Raw genomic sequence first — 21,196 nt, forward strand, 5'->3', positions numbered from 1 at the left:
TTGTTCTTAAAGGAGAGGCCAGTATTCAGATCTCAAGCATTTCAGAAGAGTTGGCCAGGAAAACAGAAGATGCTGCACGACAACAGGAAGAGATCACCCATCTCCTGTCTCAGATTGTGGATCTCCAGAAGAAGGCAAAATCTGTAAGCTGACCTATTCCGTTGCTTCCTAAACGTGCTGAGCTGATGTTGATAATGTGAATGAGCTGTCAAAGGCAGTATGGAATAAAGCATTAAAATACAGTTAGCAACACTGCTTTATGTAAGTTAAGGCTTGTACTGCTGTATGTGTGTATTCTGACAAAGTCTTTAACATTTGGATTAGTCCTATACCGTCCACACTAAACTAGGCAATCACATACGCATTTATCATTCCAGGGATAGTATTACCTTAAGCATCCAAGCCCAACAAATCATCACACATGTTTCTCTCAGTCATTGTTCTCAAATGAGAATTGATCGGCCGAAACACGAGCAAGGAACACAGTTGCTGCCACTCTTCCTATTCTTCCAGAGGTATTCTCCTTGGACCGTCACTAAATCCCCTGAATTTCATGCATGCCTGATTCCATCTCTAAATCAGAGGCCATTCAGCAATGTGTACTGAATTATTATTTTAAACAAAGTGCAGAAAGTGCTTGCTTATTGGTGCACACTATTTTCCATGTGCACAACTGACTAATGAATTAAGCCACTTTGAGCATGCTTACTTGGTGAGCTTTCAACTCTGTAGGAAGTGTGCAAGGGAATTCCCCCCCTCCTCAACTTTTGCAATTCATTACAACTCAATATGGATGGTGCAACCTACAGAACTTTATCTACATATATTGGCTAAATAGATGTTGTGTAGATGACTAGCCGATATGCCTGGTGTAGCCCAGGCTTTCATTCCCTCATTGGTACAAATAACTCTGCAAAATTTGGTGCAGATAGGTGAAACTGTGTGGAATTGTAAAAAGGAACAACGCTTCGCCAAGCCACAAACCTAATCTTGACATTTGCTCAGATCCAGGGAAAGGGGTGGGGTGTCCAACTGCCATGGAGCCAGTAATGTCCAAAGGGTCCTAACAGGTAACTTCAAAATTTGGTGCAGATTGGTGAAACGGTGTGGAATTGTATAGGGAACATACGCGAAGCCACAAACCCACACTCTCATTTTTACTTTTGCTGAAGTTCTGGTAAAGTGCTTGGGGTGTCCAGATTTCATGTAACCAGTAATGCCCAGAGGGTCCTAACAGGTGAGTCTGTAACATTTGGTACAGATTGGTGAAGCGGTGTTGAATTGTACAGGGAACATACGCAAACCCACACATTTTCACCATATATATAGATTGCAAGAGAGTTAATAAACTAAACCAAAACTTCAAGGTCTTCCACAGTACCTAGCAAAAGTAATCATTTGGAGAGAAAAAAAGAACACTTTAATACCAAAGGAAAGCTTTGTATGATCAGTATAAAGAGTTGGGTTAGTTGAGTTTTAGTCAAGTTGCATACACTGCTCAGAGGCACTGCAGAACAGGTTTTATGTCAACAAAGATTTATCTGAAAATGTGTTATAAAGAACACATATCACTCATCATAACTCATGTGGCTAGCAATATATTGAGGCATGGTACATTATTTGCCAAAATAATAATTACACCCAAATGACGTGTGCCAGAAAACATGCCAAAATAGTTCATGTGTCACTAGGGTTAAGTAAGATGGGGTCAGGGAAACCTGCCTCTCACAGTATATGTCAGGAGAATAATTGCATCAGAATTGCTGCACCAATTTTTCCGCCACTGCTTACGGTCAACACTCTATTGCCCTGAGAACATTCATTTTTTGCTTGCCATGAAATTGAAGTTGGAAAAAAGTATGGATTACAAAAATATATCTGTTCTTGTGCAATATATTTCCAAATGCCTATAAAGTACACTAAATTGTTATAGTTATTGCCTTTTACTCCCAAAACAATCATTGTACCCCAAAATGTAAAAAATAGGGAGTAATATAATCCCATTTCAACATTTTGTCTGGAGTCATGCTTGTAACCATGTCCTCAGGAAGGTAGTTATTTTGTACAGCATCTGGGCTATAGTTGTTTTGCCCCCTTCACCTCCAGGCCCCCTCTCAGTGCAGCCTGAACAAATAAGAGCTTCACTGAGGTCTCCTAGGGCAGCCTTTTAAAGAAAACCACTTAGGTTTGTGTGTATGTTAATAGTTATGCTGCTCAGGGTTATATCGGAAGCAGTACTTTTTGTAACTGCGAGCTTTTCCTCCGCAATTCACTATTTCTAGTTTAACGAGATGGAGGAGATGTTAGGACCTCTACACACAGAATACGTGCTTATAATGAAAAGCTTTAATAGTTGGACACAGAAAGGAAACCAAACACAAGTCCTAGAATGTTACAAAGGTTGCTTCAAAGCAAACAAACGGCACGTTTTCACCTCTATACTGTACTTGCCGAAACATCTCATTTGGATTTTAAAGGTGGCCAAGTTGTCCTTCGCCTGCAAGGAATGTGGGCCTGTGCTCCCCTATCTATCATTTCTTCCCTCTATCCCTTTGCCCTTAATTCTGTACTGGCCTTCAGTACTAGTTGACGGGGATCAGTACAAAGTGAGCTAGGCTCCCCTGATGTTTGCAGCAGTAAAACACTCATTGGAATATTGACACACAGACAATATTTTGCATGCACTCTATTATTTAAAGACCCACCATGATATTATGGGTGTTGTTTAATAAGTGCCAAAAATTTCATGAATCTTAATATACACAATTATTTTCGAGGGTTAACGTGATTGTTTGGCCTTCCACTGGTAGTGTTGCTCAGAGAAACATTTATTTACAGAAGATATTTGAGTTACTATAGTATTTGTTAATGCCCATTGCAACTCCAACCGTGAAAATATGCAGATTTCCTTAAAAGCATTGTAGATTTCTGAATATTTATTGCTGCAATGCTAGGTTTGGGAAGTGCAGGCATATTTCCATACCCGTAGCCCTTAGGGGGCCAAGCAAATGATCTTGAAATGTTGCTCCACCTTATATTGTAATGTTAGCAATGCTAATGGGGCATGAAATTTGACTTCCCAAAATAGGTGTCTATGATCACCCTCACATAGTGCGGTAATGTAAGCAGGTCTATGACTGCTACTTTAGTTTTCTTACTCAGTAAAGCAAATGGAAGGTAACTGTTGTGGCTTGTGCATTAAAAATGTAAAAATGCTTAACGTTGATAATTGTGTGCGCTGATAATGCTCTTCTGAGCGGCACCCGTTTGGAATCTGGGCAAGCGTATGTGCACACAGCTTACAGGGGATCATAGCCGTCTCGAGTCCTAGAAACAGTCGTTCACAATCTTGACTGTGCGCTTCTCTTTCTATGCTAAATAGACTTAAACCAGGGATATATGTATTTGTTACATTTGTTGACAGCCCCCAGACTTGTAAGTATCACAGTACTAGTACCTGTTACAATAGAGCAAAACAGTCATGAGATGGTAGGTCAAGCCTTATATACAGTTTTCAATTTCTTTCTGAAGATTATGTACCAGGGCACTTCCTGGATAGATGATGGCAGGGTGTTCCAGACAGTAGGAGCTATGACAGTGAAGCTTGTTTCGTCAGCTCTCTTTCTGGTGAATCTTGGTGTTGCTAGCGTTAAGGTGGTAGAGGAGCGTAACCAACATGGTTTGGCACTTTTGGAGATACACTGTTTAAGGTAGGTAGGTGCTGCATTGTGGATGCATCAGTGCATGATTGAAAGGATTCTGAACTCCATGCAGGCTTTGATAGGCAGCCACTGAGCCCCATGCCTCGCTTGGGAGATCTGATCCATTAGTTTCCTATTCCAGACTTGGATCAGTTGAAGTTGGGTTACGTTTTCTGCCGAGGTTCCGGAGTGAATGGCGTTACAATATCCAGTTTGCTGCCGTTGATAGCCCGAGCTAGCCTGAGGCAATTGTCAGAGGAGAGACATTTTCTGCTGAGATTAATGAGCTTGGTGGAATGAGTTGCTGATGAGACAAGAGCCTTAACATGTTTTTGCATTGAGAGTTTGGAGTCCAGGTACTCACAGGGTTTTCACGTGGCTGGAGACAAATGTGATGTTGCCATCGATGTAGAAGGAGGTGAAGGCCGGATCCAGGAGTTTGAATCAATGCAGGGAGCCTGCGATGAGGAGCTCAGTTTTATGATCATTCAAGCAGAGATGGTGGTCTGCCATCCAAGGCACTGGATGATGTTTTGGGCATCCGAAGGAGCAATTGGGAGAAGTGGGAGAAGGCGCGTGGACAGCTTGATGAGGTGGAGATGCATCCTTTGCGGAGAGCTGGGATTGTTTTTGTATCATTTTGTCTCTGAGATTATGGTTTTTGTTGGCCAGGGCCGATTGGACAAGGCTTTGTCCTTCTGGAAGCTGGTGATAGGTGGTGCTGGGGATTCAAGTTCTGATGATGATGGGTATTCGCACTTGTGTTGAATGTTGACACATTACCATTGCTTTTTTGCAAAATACCTTTTTTGGTGAAAAATATTTTTGTTTAACTGAATTGATTTGTATTTCATTTGTTCAAGAAAAATATTATATGGTGTAAAAATGGACACCCCGTTTGAATTAAATATGTTAACTTCTGCTTCTTTGAAGTCTTCATTGAAAATGTCATATTTACTAACTGTTTAATAGCCATTTGCCAACATAAGCTTGGATTGATTTGGAAGTTTTGACTAAAACAAAAAGCTTTTAAATTAAAATCTTTGACAGGGCGTAGGGACGTTGGGAGTGCAAGAACGTTTCCCTGTTGGCAACAACAGTCCTTGGGTGTTTTGTAGTTTTCATTGCTGGTCTCAGGTGGCCTAGAGACCTTCTCCTTCCTGCACCTGAAACATTAATTATACATTGGACAAATAAGGACTAACACTTGTTAATTGCTTATGCAAGAGACTTGGGAATACTTCATGCTAGGTAGTGCCCCTCTTCCCCACCCTCTGTACTTGTTCCCAGGTAATGACACATCTATTGCACTACATTGCTTTTCAAAGGATGATTTGCAATATTACATGGTTTGGAGAGGAGAAATATCTGGCTGCGATGATTTCTAATTGCTTCTTGTTGCAGGGATGTCAAGTCTCAAATCACCACTTTGAGACCTCTGGGTGGAGAACGACAGGTTTTTAAAGAAGTTTTAAAGGGAGAAAATGAATACTTGTTTAAAGATTATGAAGGCAATGATATAGGAAGTCTTAAAGTGCTGGGTAGGGGACGTTGTATCTCCTAGACTTTTACAGCAAGGAAAGTGCTTTTGACACACTTTGACTATTTGTACACAATCAGTAGCCAAGAGGGCTGTTAAGACTGCTTAGTAGGTAAGTGTGGCCATGAAAAGAAACTAGAGGACCTTCACAGATTTGATATAGGGCATCCAAGCATATATTGTAAGGAAGGGATAAGTACAAAAGTGCATTGGTTGACTTGTTATGCATCAGAGTGCAAGTGTTGCATTGTCTATCAGAAGGAAGGAGAATAGCACCTAGCACAGACAAAAGAGGGAAGCATAAATAATGTATTCTGTGGCTTTTACGAACTATGTACTCCCCACTGCTGCTGCATCCTGATGAGATATGTTTATGATGGAGTAGGTAGAGTGGGCTTGCTTCCTAGTTCTGGAGACTACCCTAATTGATGGAGAACGCAAATGTAATTCTTATCTGTAGGATCTAATGATGAATGCAAATGTTGAAAATAACCATGAGCGAAGACTTTGAAACCAGTGGGAACTCCATGAGGTGTATGTCGAGGATAAGCCTTAAGTATATAGTGTCAAACCTGCCCAAAATGTTACTTCCACAAAAGGTATTTCCAGATATGATTGTGCTTCAATATTCTTAATCATGTGAGGTGCAACACTGATTTCAGAGTACAGTGAACAAGGCCTTTTCTTCTGGACTTCCTAAATTCACATTTCATCTCTCTCCTATTCAATCTATTCTGTTGTGAAGCCCCATTCCTTGGTGGTGCATGTGCACTGGGGTTATATCTTGCCTGCATCAGCCATTTGTTCATAGTGCAACCTTATGAATTAAGAGTGAGTTGGCATCTTCTTGATTCCAGAGCATGCAAACTTATTCTGTTTTCTACTAATTTTAATATTTTAATCTTGAACTATTATACAAATTATATAAATATAGTAGCTCATTGACGTGCATGTTTTTAATTATGGTTGAGGTATTTATTTTTGTAGTTAAAATCCCCATTCATATATATTGGACACTTTCTTCATTTAGTTATAAAGGATGCTTTGTTGCGTATTTACCTGATAGCCATCAAAATACAGAAATATTTCTTTAAATAAACTATTTACCTTTTCTAAAACCTATATAATTGTGTAGATCTTTCTAATGCTTTCTACATGTTTGGCGACTTGAATTGGTTTGAGAATGTGTATCCTCTTCTCACCAGTGATCTGAGCATCTTTTTGTCTTCTTATAGTACGCAGTTGAAAATGAAGAACTTGTTCAGCATTTGGGGGCAGCCAAAGATGCTCAGCGACAGCTCACTGCAGAGGTATGTATTTTGTCCCATTTGCTCCTGGTTACCATCTAATATTAGGAATACCTCATCCACTGAAGTTGTCTTGAATGTTGGCAGTATTTTACAGTGCAGTAATGCATACTCTGATTCCCACTGAGTCATTTGATTGTGTTAGATATTGCTGGAGTGGTTGCTGGCGGATGTAGTGGGATTTAGCTACGCCATGGTTGGCAGTCCTCTGCTTTGCTTGCTCTGCCACCTTTCCCATATATAAAGAATATACACCATATGTAGTCGTACTGTCTGCATAGTTTTACTATTGTCATACCATTGAAAAGAATTCTATTTTGTATGGACCTTTGTGTTTCACTCAAGGTGTTTAGATGTGAAATATTTGAGGCCAGGGAGGTGAGGCTGCTACCCAATAGTCCCTTTGGGGGGCAGTACCCAGCAGGAGAATCTCATGTGATACAGAAAGGACATCATGGGCCAATATGGTATTCCCACCCCTCATCTAACTCTTCCAGACCTCCCTCCTTACCTTGCTCTAATCCTGACGGACTCTATACCTGTAGTACTGGGACGAGGAAGAGAAGGGCTGTCTATGTTGGATCTCCAGGACAAACTACTGTGACGAAGAGACCCGTGGAGCCACCATGCAACACTCAAAGACCTGGGTGAAGCATTGTAGTGATCAAACCTCAAGCAGCATAAAGATGGAAGAGGGACTAACATTGCTCTGTCCCTGCTTGAAGGCACCACAGGTGGAGGTTCTTTCCTGCGTCAGGGGAGCCGAGCCTGTAGCAGTGGACCAGGACATGGCGAGGGAAGTCCAGGCGTCCCTACCTGTTCGGCCGATGACAGATGTGCTGGAACTAGACACGGCAGACTGTCCCAGCACAGGAGTGCCGCACGACAGAGCCGTGTAATACAGTGCAAACACAGGCGAGACTGAAAGAGACCTGTTGGAAGACGTGAAGAGACCCGCGAAGGAGGTGGATCACCAGGAGCACCAAGAGAAGGGACAAGGGGCTTCCCGGAGACCTCTGGGTCTTGACAGAAATCACTGTAAATGGGTTGGGGACCCAAAGCCAAGAAAGCAACATAAAGAGGTCTGGGACGTGTATCTGAGAAGCCATTGTAAAGGGGTCTGGGACCCACAGAGAAGAAGCTAATACAAAGGGGCCTGGGACCCGTGTGTGTGTGTGTGAGACCATTGTGAAGGGGTCGGGGACCCACAGCCAAGAAATCAGTATGATTCCTGCAACATTCAAAGATGGCGGACCCCACCACCAGCCTTCCGACAATGCATGCGAGTACCTAGCTACATTGGCTGTGGTGCCGGCCTCTATGCATCCTGATTGACTGCTTTTTCATGATGTGAGGTGAGCCTCCAAGCTGGGTGGGAAAGCCGTCCCATGGCGATGGCACGTCTAAGGCTCATTACACCAGCCTGTCTATGCTTGTTTGCGCCGGGCAAGCTGCCTGCTGCAGACCCCTTGGATGGTCTTATTATCCATATCATCACTTTCCTATCATCAGTGCCTCCTTTACCTCCGCTGGAACAACCTTCCTTCACCAGCTGGTCCCCGACTCCGGTATATCATCCCACTGCACTATTGGTAAGCTTCATCACTGCTCGTGGCCAACTGCACCAACCGCACACGTTCTCACTCACTCGCTCCTCCTTTGCACCTGATTACATTCTCTCCCACAACTGGCTACCCCCTCCGCCTTGCCTCTGCTTATCACTGCCTTCCCTTATTCCACCTAACTCGCTCCGTCCATCCGCCCTGGACCTTACCTACGGTGAACTGCTCCTTTTGTTTTAGTCACCTCCCTTGGGTGCTGTCCCTAAGGATATTGCTGCACTTCCCACAACTTGACTTTCGCTCATAATTCGGATATTTATGTTGCACTCTGCTACTGTTTGCATTCACCTACAATCAATTCTACTGTGCTGCACTGTACTGTGCCTTACCTGCAACTTTACTTGGGTTATTCCTACCTTGCCTCCTCGCACTGCCCCTTCAGCTTGCCTTATTAACTGTGGCTGTCCCTAGCTCCATACAGTCCTGCCAACTTGCAATTACCAATTCTGTGTCACGCCTGTATCTGCTCACCTGATGTAGCCCCCTGCACCATGAGGTATGGCTTTTCCAGACTTGCATTTACTATCTTTTGCCACCTCCCCCGTACCCCATGCAGCACATGTTACAGGACTTGCTCAATCCGAATTGTCGCCAGGCCTAGTAAGATCGCTTTTTGTTGTTTTTTGTCTCGTTTCCTCAACCATGTGCGTCCCCTACCCGTATTGCCCCGCCCCCTTCCACTCTCCCCTTTCTTCATTTTATAGCACTCTCATGTTCTGAATGTCTCAAGGCCTAGCAAGACCTTTTTGTTTTTGTTTTCCTCCTGTTCCTGCTCCTTGCCTTGATTCGCCTTGAAACACTATTTTGCTGTATAGGCACATTACAAATAACTAATAAATAAAATAAATAAATAAATGGGTTTGGAACCCATGTCTGAGAAGCCATTCCCCCCCAACCACATTGAACTGCCAAGAAAAGCCAAAAAAAGGCCTGGGGAAGGGAGACCTTCCCCCAACCACATTGAACTGCCATGCAAATCCTGGGAAAGGCCGGAGGGAGGGAGATATTCCCCCAACCACATTGACCTGCCATGCAAATCCTGGGAAAGGCCGGAGGGAGGGAGATATTCCCCCAACCACATTGAACTGCCAAGAGAAGTCTGAGAAAGGCCAGTGTAACGGAGACATTCCCCCTACTCTGTGAATCATACCCATCCAGAAGAAGGAAGTCTTTCTTCTGGACGCAGAAGAGACAAATCTAGTTTAGTTTGGTTATACGTGTATGGGATAGCAGGGGCGTTGCTAGGGGGGGGGTTTAGGGGGCTATAGCCCCTGATCTTTTGGTTGTAGCCCCGAATAGAATCTCAGGAGCTACAGCCAAAAGACTAGCTAGCCCCCAGTCCCAACAGTTCTGACATCAGCTTAGCCCCGGGTCTTTTCCAGACCTAGCAACTCCCCTGTGGGATAGAAATAGGATTTTGATGCTGGACGATGGACACTTCATTTACGGACATTCAGACATTTCCTTTGTATTTTATTGAGGCAGGTAAACCCCGCTTAGAGTTGGAGATAGGTAGGTTTCCTTCTTTCTTTTGGTACAAATACGTCTTTTCCTAAAAGCATGCTACCTGTGTGTCAGTCTCCTTCCACACCCTTACATCTTTTGCTCTTCATGACAGCAGCTTCCAGCAGGAAATGTATTCGTTTGTTACAGTTGTAGGTGTTTTTAACAAGGTCACTTTAATAATAATAATAATTTAGCATTTATATAGCGCTACGAACCCTCGGGCATCTGAGCGCTGCTTATTATTACCCACAATGTGTGGTGCTCATTTATCAACCTCAGAAGGATGAAAGGCTGAGTTCGGCACTGCCGGGATTCGAACCTGCATCTGCAGGCTCTGCACGGATGTCAAAGCGAGCGCTCTACTCGCTGTGCTATCTGTGCATTTTCCCCCACCCCCGTTGTCATCGATTTTTATTTTGTTATATAAAATGATGGGGGTTCCGCCAACCCATTCTCACCCACCCCCACAACCTCACCCTGCCACACACTACCCCTGCCCCCAAACACAGAACATATATATATATTTGAAAGCAAGACGATTCCGAGCAACAAAGGTTCAAGCCCCCTGTCCGTGCTTAGAAACCCCTGGGTATTAAGCGCGTTAAATGTAACCAATTATAATTCTTATAATAAAAATAGACAAAAACGGCCCACAGGGAAAAATGCACTTGGAAATGTGCAAATGTGAAAATGTACCTCGTTAAAAACACATCCTACGGTTTGTCACATTGGCAATGGTTCCAGTGTCGTATGGTTAGTGCAGTTCTTTAAGCTTATCTACTTGTAAGAATTGATGTTGGAAGGAGCAGGATTTGTGTGCGTCAGTAGTGGTTTGCATGAGAACCAAAAATAATCCACTGTGGTCAGCAAATATTCCCGAGTAGTTTTCTTTCTTCCCTATTTCTGCTTTGTGTCCATACTGTCGGGATGTGACGGGCGTCTTTTGCACACAAAAGTCCTCATTTAATATTTTTCCTCATTAGGATCTATTGTGCATACGGGGCAATGGCACTCTGCCCTAGTCCAACTCAGTGAGTTACTGTCAGTCCGGTTCTACAAACTAGCAGGCTAATACATTGCTTGTGTTAGGAATTTCTAAAACCTTTTTCTCCACTGCTCTCTAATTTGCTTTGTATGTCATGTGAGCATAAGGCCCTGCCTTCTGACCTTCACACTTTGTACTCGCAGAGTTTGGATCTACTCATTCATGGGATCCTTGCTCACTCTGTGACACTCAAGGCTTGTGTGCTCGGGGAACACGCCAGCACTGGGAAAGGAAATTCACCTAGCCTTCACCTTGTGTTTTTTCAGGAGTGCTTGATGAGGAAGAAGCAATCTGAAAATGTCTCTGTAGCATACTGCCCCCCATGATCCTTTCTTAGTTGTCGCTATCCCCAGAAGTGTACCCATGGGATTCTGAGGCAAATGCCCACTATCATATCTGGAGTAACCCGAAAGAACTCCTTGCAGTAGTTAACATGAGCGGCATTTCCAGGGAACCCCTTGCAGGGTGCCAACAATGGCTCTAGAGCAGAGAATCTGTGAGCCCTACTACATGAGCTACATATAAGGTGACACCTGGGCATAGTAAGGATAGGATCTGGGCCTCTCGCACCAAGGGCACTTAGTCTTTCACCATAGTTTCTTTCAACAGTGGGAAAGACTCTGAGCATGAGTTCTCCTTGCAGAAAGACCGCTCATTATACTACATCTGTGGCAGTGTGTTATTTGGCCCTTCATCTACAGTGTCAGCAGCTAGTGCAACAGGCTCTGATCCTGTCCTCTTAGGATGGACATCTCAAACGTATGGAGCAATGGGGGCCTATGGCCTAGGAGTGCATTAATCATTCCTGTGAGTACCTATTGCATATTCATCTAATCCATATCATGAGAATAAGAGTTATAGGTTTGCGTTATGTACTAAAATGCAGAGTGTTATTTCTATGTATTTTGCAGCTACGGGAGCTGGAAGACAAGTATGCAGAGTGCATGGAAATGCTTCATGAGGCGCAGGAAGAGCTGAAGAACCTAAGAAACAAAACCATGCCAAATGTCATATCGCGGCGTTACCACACTCTTGGTCTTTTTCCAATGGTAAGATTTTTTATCCAATTATATAAATAGTTTATCCTTCTAAAATCGATGTCTAGTCAATAGTTGAATGTCTGTGTGACCAACAGTAGGTTGGAGTGAATAAGTGATTTTCTTTTAGATTGAGTGGAGTTCTCTCTTTCAGTTGAGCTCATATTGACCACCAATTGCTGCAGTACAGACTTAAGAAGGGACTACTTGCTTTAATTGTATGCTTTGTCAGTCTTTGCTTAATACATATTTCTGGTGTTACTGCCTACAAGAAACATCACAAAATGTACCCCCTTTTGCAAATGTCACTGTGCCCTATGCAAATTGAATGGAGTTAATCTCTAAACTGCTACAACAGGATCTTGCCATATAACACCTATGTATATAACATGTGTCTCAAGTTTGCAATAACCAAGGTCAATAACATGTATTGTGTATACGCAGCATGGGTAGAAGACTGAAAGCATATTTACCTTGTGCACAGACTGACGTAATCATGAAGGCAACCATGGAGTGATTAACCCTGGAGCCTTGCGACTGTGACGATTCACTACATGTCTTCACTTCTCCCCAAGGGGAAGTCCTTTTCCACGATGCCAGGGAGGTGAGACTGCTACCCATTTGTATAATGCGGGTGGATCTCATGGGGAGCGACAACGCCCCCTAGGTAGGACTACGACCATCTAGGGTATAGCCCTAATTAGAACATCAGCCCTTGACACACTCTAGCCTCTCCTTCTTCTGCTAACCTCTTTGTAGACAGTAGACCTGTTTACTGTTGTAAAGTAGACTACCTCAAGGTTCTGGAAAGTACTGAGACAAAGCATAACATCAGGAACATAGATAACCCAAGTACTTGCACGAGGTTGGACACTGGAAAAATGAAGAGCAATGCCAAGAAAGGAACTGCAGCGGTATAGACTTCCACAGAAGCGTGTTTCCTTCTATGCAATAAAGCCCAAAGAAGGACTACCTATCAGAGACACAAAGCTAACCAGGACGAGAGACTGTGAAGCCTGCGAAGCACAAAGGAGATGCAGAGAAGGTCAGGACGGAGCTGAGAGCAGTTGGCTCCTGGAGTCCAGAGGACAGCGGGACTTCTTTGCCCAACAGCGTCCAGATGGTTACTGGAGGCTGGCAGGCGGTGACGAACACAAGAGGTAGCGTCCATACCTTCGGTCCAAGGGTTGGGCAGGAGTTAAGGCACTGAGAGACCGATGTCAGCGCTGCACACCGAGTAGGAGAGAGACTTTAGGGACGCACATCCCGAGAACAGGTAAGAACGGGAAAGGCGCGGGGACTGGTAGGTGCTGGAAAGTACAGGAGGTAAAAACCCTGTATGGACATAACAAGCAGGACTATCCTCCTCGTGTCAGTACTTGGGAAGCGAGGCAGCCAAGAGGACATAAAGAAAAGGGGAGAGAAACCGGTTTGGGGACCCAAACCAAGAGAGTGAAGAGTCCTCTTCCTCATGCAGTAATTGCCAGGGAAGTGGACCAAGTGGGCTAAACCAAAGAAGAGAGAAGCCAGGCTCGCAGACCCTTATACCACACAAAGTTGGGTGTTGTAAGTGTGTAACCTAATGAGAAGTCCATGGGAAGGGAGTCATTCCCCATGGTTACAAGAGGTTATGTCATCATTACCAGGAGAAGGGAGTCATTCTCCTGGTAACTTGGACTGTGAGGAAGGCCCCACAGGCCTGGGGAAGATGGTCATTTCCCTGGGCTAATTTGAGACTGAGACCTTATGCCAGGATAAGGGAGGCCTACTAAGTAAATCTTGTTTGGAACTCTGCCACCAATGAAACATTGTGTGGAACTTTGACCATAACCCAGGAGACTGGAGGCATTCTCCTGGGACCAGAACAGTACTGCTTTATTCTAGCTTATAGTCTAAGGGACAGAAATATACTTCACACAGGACGGTGGACACTTTTGCTTTAACAGACATCCTCACAGTCACCCCAGATCTTTAGTTGAGGCAGGGAAATCCCTCTTAGGAATAGGGAATGATAGGTTTTCTCTACCTCTATTATCTAATAAAGGTATTTAGCCCCAAACATGCCACCTTTATCGCAGACTATTTCTTCTGAAACCTTTACACTACTCTCCTCATGTATGCTTGAGACTTCAGTTAGGATGGCTTGTGGTGAAACCCTCTTACCACAAACTCTTGGGTCATATGAATGAGGAGCGGTTCTGTCACACTGGACGCACTCGTAGGACAACCCTCTCACTCAGCCCAAAAAATACAGTGGGATACCTCATTTATCCCCCCACACTCTTCATTCCCAACCCACCTCTCTCAACTCAGTAGCAGAGCTTGCACATACAAAAGAATTGTATGGCCCTAAAACAGCTCTTGACACCTCAATATAAAATTCATGAGGGAAACAAGCCAGCCCCAGAAATCTGAACTACTCCATCCCTGAACTCCTTTAAATGCATAGAAAGCAGCAAGCTGGAGAGTAAGCATGCCCCTCAGCAAACCCAAGCACACATGGCATTAATTCAAAATGGCCACCATCCTTTTTAAAGCCCTCCACCCCGAGTTCTGAACAACAAAGCATCATTGCCAGTTGGATTGCTGCAGAGAACACTGTGAGCCCACTCTCTAACCCCCCAGTTAATCAGTGGGTAGGTTCCTGAACCATGGAATAAAAAATACAAAAAGGCTGTGTTGCCTCATTCTGGAAGAAAAGCAGCATGAGTGCAGACATGGGTTGGAGAGCTGTGAGAGAGTAGCTCTACCTGAGGTGCATATTCCCTCTCACAGGCTGATAACTTGAGTTAGGAGGTATTCTTGTTGGCTCAGGCGGGTGACCCATGGCTAGAGTGTGAGAGTTTGAAGATCTGAACATCTTTCTTAGCAAGGGGGAAGAAGTACTTGCTTGTTGGAATTTGTTGATGTTGAAATGCTAGTGGGGTGCTCTATCTGTAGGAATGAGATTGCCAAGAAGTGAACTGGGTGTTAGATCACTTGGACTGTGAGTGAACCAATAAATGTCCTTAGTGATCAATCCTTGAAGACTGTTCAATAGTTCAGGGAACACTGGGGCACAGCTATAATCCCATAGATGGGCCCTTCTGCCATTTTGACTTGGCCCATTCTGACACCTGCATGCTACTAATACCTATGATTCCTTATGTAATACTCCTAGAACTTGTAGGCATTTTGGCCAAACCCTGTCTATTTGTAGCATGTACCAGTTCGCTGTATCCCTGAAAAAATGGCAAGTAGGCTGGAGTACAAGGGGGGAAACCAGTATCCCTATAATATTAGGAACCCAGACAAATTAGTTTACCGTATCCTGACAGCATTGTTCTCAGAGACGAATAGCCTGTTTGTTTTTGAAAAGACCCCTTTACCTCATAGGATTTTATCCCAAACTCTCCTGATAACATTCACGTAAAGTTTTGAAACACACTTTGTGTTGCATGTTTTTGATCTGCCACAATGGTTAAATTGCCATTGGGCCAGATGACCAATGGTGTGACAGAAGGGGGTTGCACTACTTGCTAATGAGATTGAAAGGAAGTCGGCTATAGGGTGAAGGCGTGTATAGTCTTGATGATTCCCTCAGATGATGTTGCAGTTTCAATATGTGTTTATCACAGCTCTATAATGCTATGCTGAAGAACACCCCCAGCTCATGCCTTAATAACTGTGAATTCCCTACACACTTCTCACTTTCTAGACCCCATGATATTCACCCATTGCCTTCTGAGTGTTGTGAAGGACCAACAAATAATGTGACACGGAAGTATACATTGTCAACACTTTTTTTGTGGTCAGGATTAATGTTGTGTGGCAGATCAGAAGGAGGACGCAGACCCTGTGAGGGCATGTCGAAGACACATTTATTAAGGAATAACAATAAGGCCTATCTTTCCCTATGACTACGGGATGTTCGCTAACTATATTACTAACTAAGGTGCTCGTCAGTCGTCGGTGAATGTCCGAAAGGAATAAGTCTTGTGTCCAAAACTAGCCCTAATTGACCCTCCCACTATTCTAAACAAACTAAGGTCAGGAGAACGGCCCCCTTCTCCTGATGATTGCTTCTTGAAATTGTCTTCTTTCTTTCTCTTGTCAATATGCAATTTTTAAATAGTACCATTACTTTCTTTATCATTTCACGTAGTTCCCTCAAGATATTGTTTGATTTTCTCTCCTCTTTAGAGATATCTTTCTTTTAACCTTTGTTAAACCTTTGGATCTCGCTTAATGGGATTTGAGTAACCTGGAAAAGTGCATTTCCTGTGTGGGTCTTACTCTCTGGACAATTATAATTCAGCTTGTTTGTATATTCTTTATCTTGGGGGATTCTCGGTCTTTCAACTCACAATGTTTTCTCTGTTAAATGCCATGCTTTCCTTGTTGAATAATGGAATAATTTCCCCTCTTCCGAGGGTAATGATGATCCCCAAGCACTATTGATTTCCTTCTCAAGGTCTTCCGTGATTCTCTTTCTCACATTAATACAGTTCATGTTCATTAGCTTTTGTTTCAAGTGTTCGTAATTTATACTGGGACGAGTATCTCTGCTTACATAACAAACCCCCTTTGGCCTCACGGTCTTCCCGTTCTCCCCGCTGGCTTCACTACTTCAGGGGAACGTCTCCAGGCCTGTATTGGCTTAGGACCTTTTCTATTGTTCTGCATGGTCGATCTGGCATTTGCCGTGTCCTCTTCTTGCGGTTCTCTTTCTCCTTCATATCTCGGTAGCTCCACGGGTAACCAGACTGTTTGCTACAGTTTTTGCTTGGTGGTGCCGGTGGACATTACCCACCACAAACTCCTCGTGGTCACGCCACTACTGAGGTTTAGGCTCCCATCACCCCGTTTCACCCTTCTCCCACACTCTTGGCTTTCATAGTCTCCTCCTGCCATGCAGTGCCGGCCTGCTTGTTGCAGGCTCAGTGTCTCTTTTGCTCCGCCTCTGTCAGGGGTTACAGGTCCAGGGGGCCTCTCCTGTATGCGTATGTGTTCCTCTTCCTCTGTATGAACCAGTAACACTGCGGGTAAGCAAATGGTTCCCTGATTTCTCCACATAGTGGTTTTGGCATTGTTGGATGGGCACCCTGTCCATCTCAAAGTAATTGTGATCACGCCACCACCCTCCAAGTTCCGTTCTCCTCTGTTTCTCTCTCCATACCAACGCTGGGATTCCAGCATTTTGTTCTCGCTCTTCGAGCAGTTCTGAAAGTCATGGACTCCTTGGCTCTGCCTCTCTCAGGTATGATGCCATTAGGGGGCTTCCCCTGCTTGTGTATGCATCTCTGCTTCGCCTCTTTTCGGTGTGTGCTCTTTGTAGCCTGCTTGTCTCAGTTAAGTGGATGTCTCCTTTTAAAGAGACTGATCCTCTTACATGTTTATATAAGTATATGGTTTAGATTTGTCTTCAGCCAAGTCTCTGGATTTTATCATGTTCTTCACCTTTGGTGGGCCCATGTATGCCACCATGGGGAATGGCTTGCAGAGTTCCTCACAGGAACAGGAGTCCTTGTCCCCAAACGGCAAATCTCTCCCGGTGAAGTCCTACTTGCCCAGACCCCTAGGGAGGGTATTGCAGAGCAGGCTAACCTCCCTAGACGCACAGGGGGGCTGCTCATTGGGGAGAAGGGGCGAATACCTGCGATTCATTACAGTTGCTGTGAACGCCTATGGGGAATAGTTATTTCGTTATTACTAAACTTGGTGTTCCTAACATGGAACAGTCTAAATCGTAAGGGCAAGGGTGGTTTTAACTATAGGGGTCAGTCTAATCAGTTTACCAATCCCCTCTCAAACTTAAGGTCATCCTTCTCTCCTTGATGAATGACTTTATTGGAAGGCAGCATCGTCGGGCATGTCATTTGTTCTATTTACCAGGTTAGGTGATCAACTAAAGCTCAATGCATCATATTTAATTAACAATTGTTCAATATGTTAAAAAACATGTCCAATTTAGTCGCCTCGTTGGGACTGGCCATAATGTATACATGTCCATTTTACAAAAATCGGCTGTGATATGGGAACCTCGCAAGGCTTGCTGCTTGAACTCTTCCTGATGGCCCATACACATAACCAGGATACAATAGGTCTAAGGTAGCCATGCCAATATATTCCAAAAATGCACTATTCCAGCATGTTTTTAGATGAAGTTCCCATAGGCAAACATTTTCTCAGACATGAAAGGGGCCACCTTGCAATGGACCCACCATTCTCCGCTATAAAGTGCTGCAGCCTTGGTGTTTGCCTGGTAGTGGCAAATGGAGTTCTAATGGAGTGACCTAATCTACTCTAACTCTGCCCACTGTATCCTTCTGAACGGCAGTCAGTAAATGGGTTGTGTCTGTTTAGCCCTTCATCTGACAGCGATTACCAAAGAAGGTTCCACTTAACTGAGCAAAAAGCTGCCCTTACGTCTACAAAAGTGAGAAATACTTAATTCATGGCAGCCATAATCTCAAATGCAGTTTCAGGGTTCGGCATGGTTTGTGATATCAATCATGTACTAGGTTTAAAATCCCCTCCTGCTAAAACCATGTTCATAATGTCACTGGAGGGGCCTTGCCAAACATTTTACTGAGCCAACAAGGAATTGGGTACAAGTTAACAGGATCAGAGAAGCCATTCTGCTGGTAACTGCTGAAGTGCAGATGGTTGATAGAGGGGAATTCTGCCGGGTGGGTAAATGTACCCCACACTATGGAGCCCACCGAATCCGACAAAGCCAACATGGTATCGGAGCCCCGTCCTTCTCGTGCGCTCAATATCCCATTTCGGCACTGATCGCTAAAAGACCCTTAACTTCAGCAAAATAATCCTCTGCAATGGAGATGCGCTCCACAGTCCAGAAAATATTTTATGGGAGCAAAACAAAGAGGAAGACCCGATCATGTATGGCTTCGATCCCTTAACAACTTCTCAATCCCCTGAAGAATTTGTCAGAAGAGGCCAGATTAACAGAGTTTTCTATGCATTTAGTAGATGCTAGTGGCCTTAACCCATCCCCACAGGTGAAAGTTGAACATTCAGGCCCCCATTGGCACCATAATGCCGCATACAGCAAAGTGAAACGATGACTAAGGTGAAAGATGCCTTATGGTGGGGTTTTTCTGCTAAGGAAATCACCAAGTATGAACTCACTGAAATTTTGGACAGCAGCCTGCATATCAAACCCATCCTACCCTTCCATGCTGCCCTAAAGAAACCTTTGATGGAGCTTTGGAAGAAACCCTTCTCTGCCCCAGCAATGCACCAGGATCTGGTAAGGAAGTATAAACCAACCTGCTGTGATGAAACTGAGGATGCCATCACTCCTTTCCCTGAGATGGTTTCTCCTCATGTGTCCAGGGGACGGCAGCCGCTTTCCTATCCTGATCCTGGGGGCGGCTATATGAGGGAGAACCACGTGGGGGGAGGGGATAGCATTGTATCACTGTCCCATTTGGAACAGCATTGCCCCCAGGCATTGGGGTGCCATATGATTGATATGGCGGTGCAGCTTGTGTTGGGGTGCCGGGCAGGGCAGGCAACTGTCTCTGAGGGGGTCGTGGTAGTAGTTGTGTGTATGCTTGGTGTATTTCATATGGTATAGACCTAGGCATCGGGGTGCAGGGAAGTGTTGCTACTGTATTGGGCCTGCAGGAGAGTATGGGTTATGCATGCTCCAATCCTGCTTCTGCATTCCCTCACACAATTCATTTTCCTCATCCCCAACATTGAACTGGTCCCGCCCCACCTCTCGGCCTCATTCCTCAGAATCCACCTCTACCCCCTCCTTCCCGCTTGGAACCCCCCTCTTCTACGCTGCTGACCTCCTGGGTACACCTCAGGGTACTGCGGCTGAGATCCATGTTCCACTGCCCTCCGCCTGGCCAAAACACTGCTATTCTTGCATCTGTTCGCGCTGTTGCCTGCCAAATACGTTTGAATGACTGCTGCTACAGGCCCTTCAACTGCTATTTTTGCCAATTCTTTCTGTACCAGTTTCGCTTCCTCAGCCTGCAACCTTTGCACCATTTCCTTTTCTCTTTCTTTAATACGTTTACAGTGATGTATAATCATAGTCTGTATTTTGGCCCACCCTTTTTGTTCTATGCCGACAATCTTTTCAAGAGATTTCTGTACCTCCTTGGGCAATCCCCTTTTGATGACAAAATAAAAAGGCAGAACTGATCGGTCCCATGATTCCCTGTCTCCTGTACCTTCAGAATATATTGAGCAGGGTCTTCATCATCCCCCATTGTGTGCTGCATTATGGACTGCAAAATCAGTGTATCGGGGTATGCCAGCCGGAGTGCAGCCCACACCTGCGCCCTAATGTCATTAAAGTGTGCCCCATCATGTGTGTCATCTATTTTCAGTCTTGGGTATCCAGCCGTAACCCAAACTTCCTCTGCCTGATCTCCCAAAATTGCTACAAGCAAGCATTTTCCATCTCCCACTGCTAGAGGGATCCCAGCTGTTTGCTTTTCAAAAGCCTCTATCCATTTCCCAGCCCTGGCAGTGAGGGGCGGGAGCGTTTTAATCAATCTTGTCCATTTGGGCCCAGGGGACATACTGTGCCCGCCTGGGGCCTACATGCATTAATGGCAACTGCATGCCCACTCGCTTTCTTGCATTCTTGCCGTCATTTGCTTTTTTCCTTGCTACTGCTGCCTGTCCAAATCTGTTCCTCAACTGCGGACCCCACAAGCTCTCTACCTATGGGGTAACTTCCATGGGTGCCTCTTCATCTAATTCATCCATGGTGTCCCATTCAACCTCCCGCAACTCTGTACCCCCATCCGACCTTACTGTCCCATAGTCTACACTCCCCACTCACCATTTTTCCCCCCTTTTGAATATGGACATCCTTAATCGCAGTGCTGTCTAATCTGAACAAGATATCCCCGCCCCTCCATTTGTCTAGTTCGCACCCTGATTTGCTCCCTTCCTCTCTGAGGGCCCTCCAATGTGCTATTTTCACCTGGGCCACCTCCAAAGCCTCTTCGAACTCCTTCTGTGGTATTCTATCCCATGGTACTTCAGTGTTAGTATTCATTTGATATGGGGGTGGTGGTATAGATGGGGGTGGCGCTGTGACGGTTGAAGGCACATATGTTGGATTGATATATCCTGTGGCTGGAATGTTTGGGTAACACCCGACTGGGGGCAGAGGTGCCCGTTTCTCCTCGTGTAATGCTACCTTAACTACACTTGGGAGCAGGCTGTTGTCGCACTTGGGTTTACACTCATTATCTTTTATGTCCTCCACCATCTTCCATGATTCTAGAATCTCCTTCCCCCTTTGGAGCTTTTTACCTTTATATTTGACTGCCAGAAATGTGTACATGTGTTTCAGTATCCCTTTGTTTGTCCCCTACTCTGGCCATGTGCGGAACATTCCCCCTTTTGTCACCGCCACCCACTGCATATGATATTTTTGAAATGTAATCTTTGTACAAT

At 44.7% G+C, this 21,196-nt stretch overlaps 1 protein-coding gene across 11 annotated transcripts in view; it reads left to right on the forward strand.

Moving 5' to 3' along the window:
- The window catches only part of TRAK1 (trafficking kinesin protein 1), a 748,555-nt gene that overhangs the window by 402,611 nt on the left and 324,748 nt on the right, over positions 1-21,196 (forward strand). For all 11 annotated transcript variants that reach the window (XM_069648282.1, XM_069648279.1, XM_069648284.1 and 8 more), the window contains exons 7-9: positions 13-143; positions 6,477-6,551; positions 11,633-11,770. In XM_069648282.1, coding sequence (XP_069504383.1) covers positions 13-143; positions 6,477-6,551; positions 11,633-11,770 — 344 coding nt within the window. The remainder of the gene's footprint in view (positions 1-12; positions 144-6,476; positions 6,552-11,632; positions 11,771-21,196) is intronic.

The sequence above is a fragment of the Ambystoma mexicanum genome, chromosome 2q, assembly GCF_040938575.1.
Source record: "Ambystoma mexicanum isolate Mex_15411 chromosome 2q, UKY_AmexF1_1, whole genome shotgun sequence".
NCBI lineage: Eukaryota > Metazoa > Chordata > Amphibia > Caudata > Ambystomatidae > Ambystoma > Ambystoma mexicanum.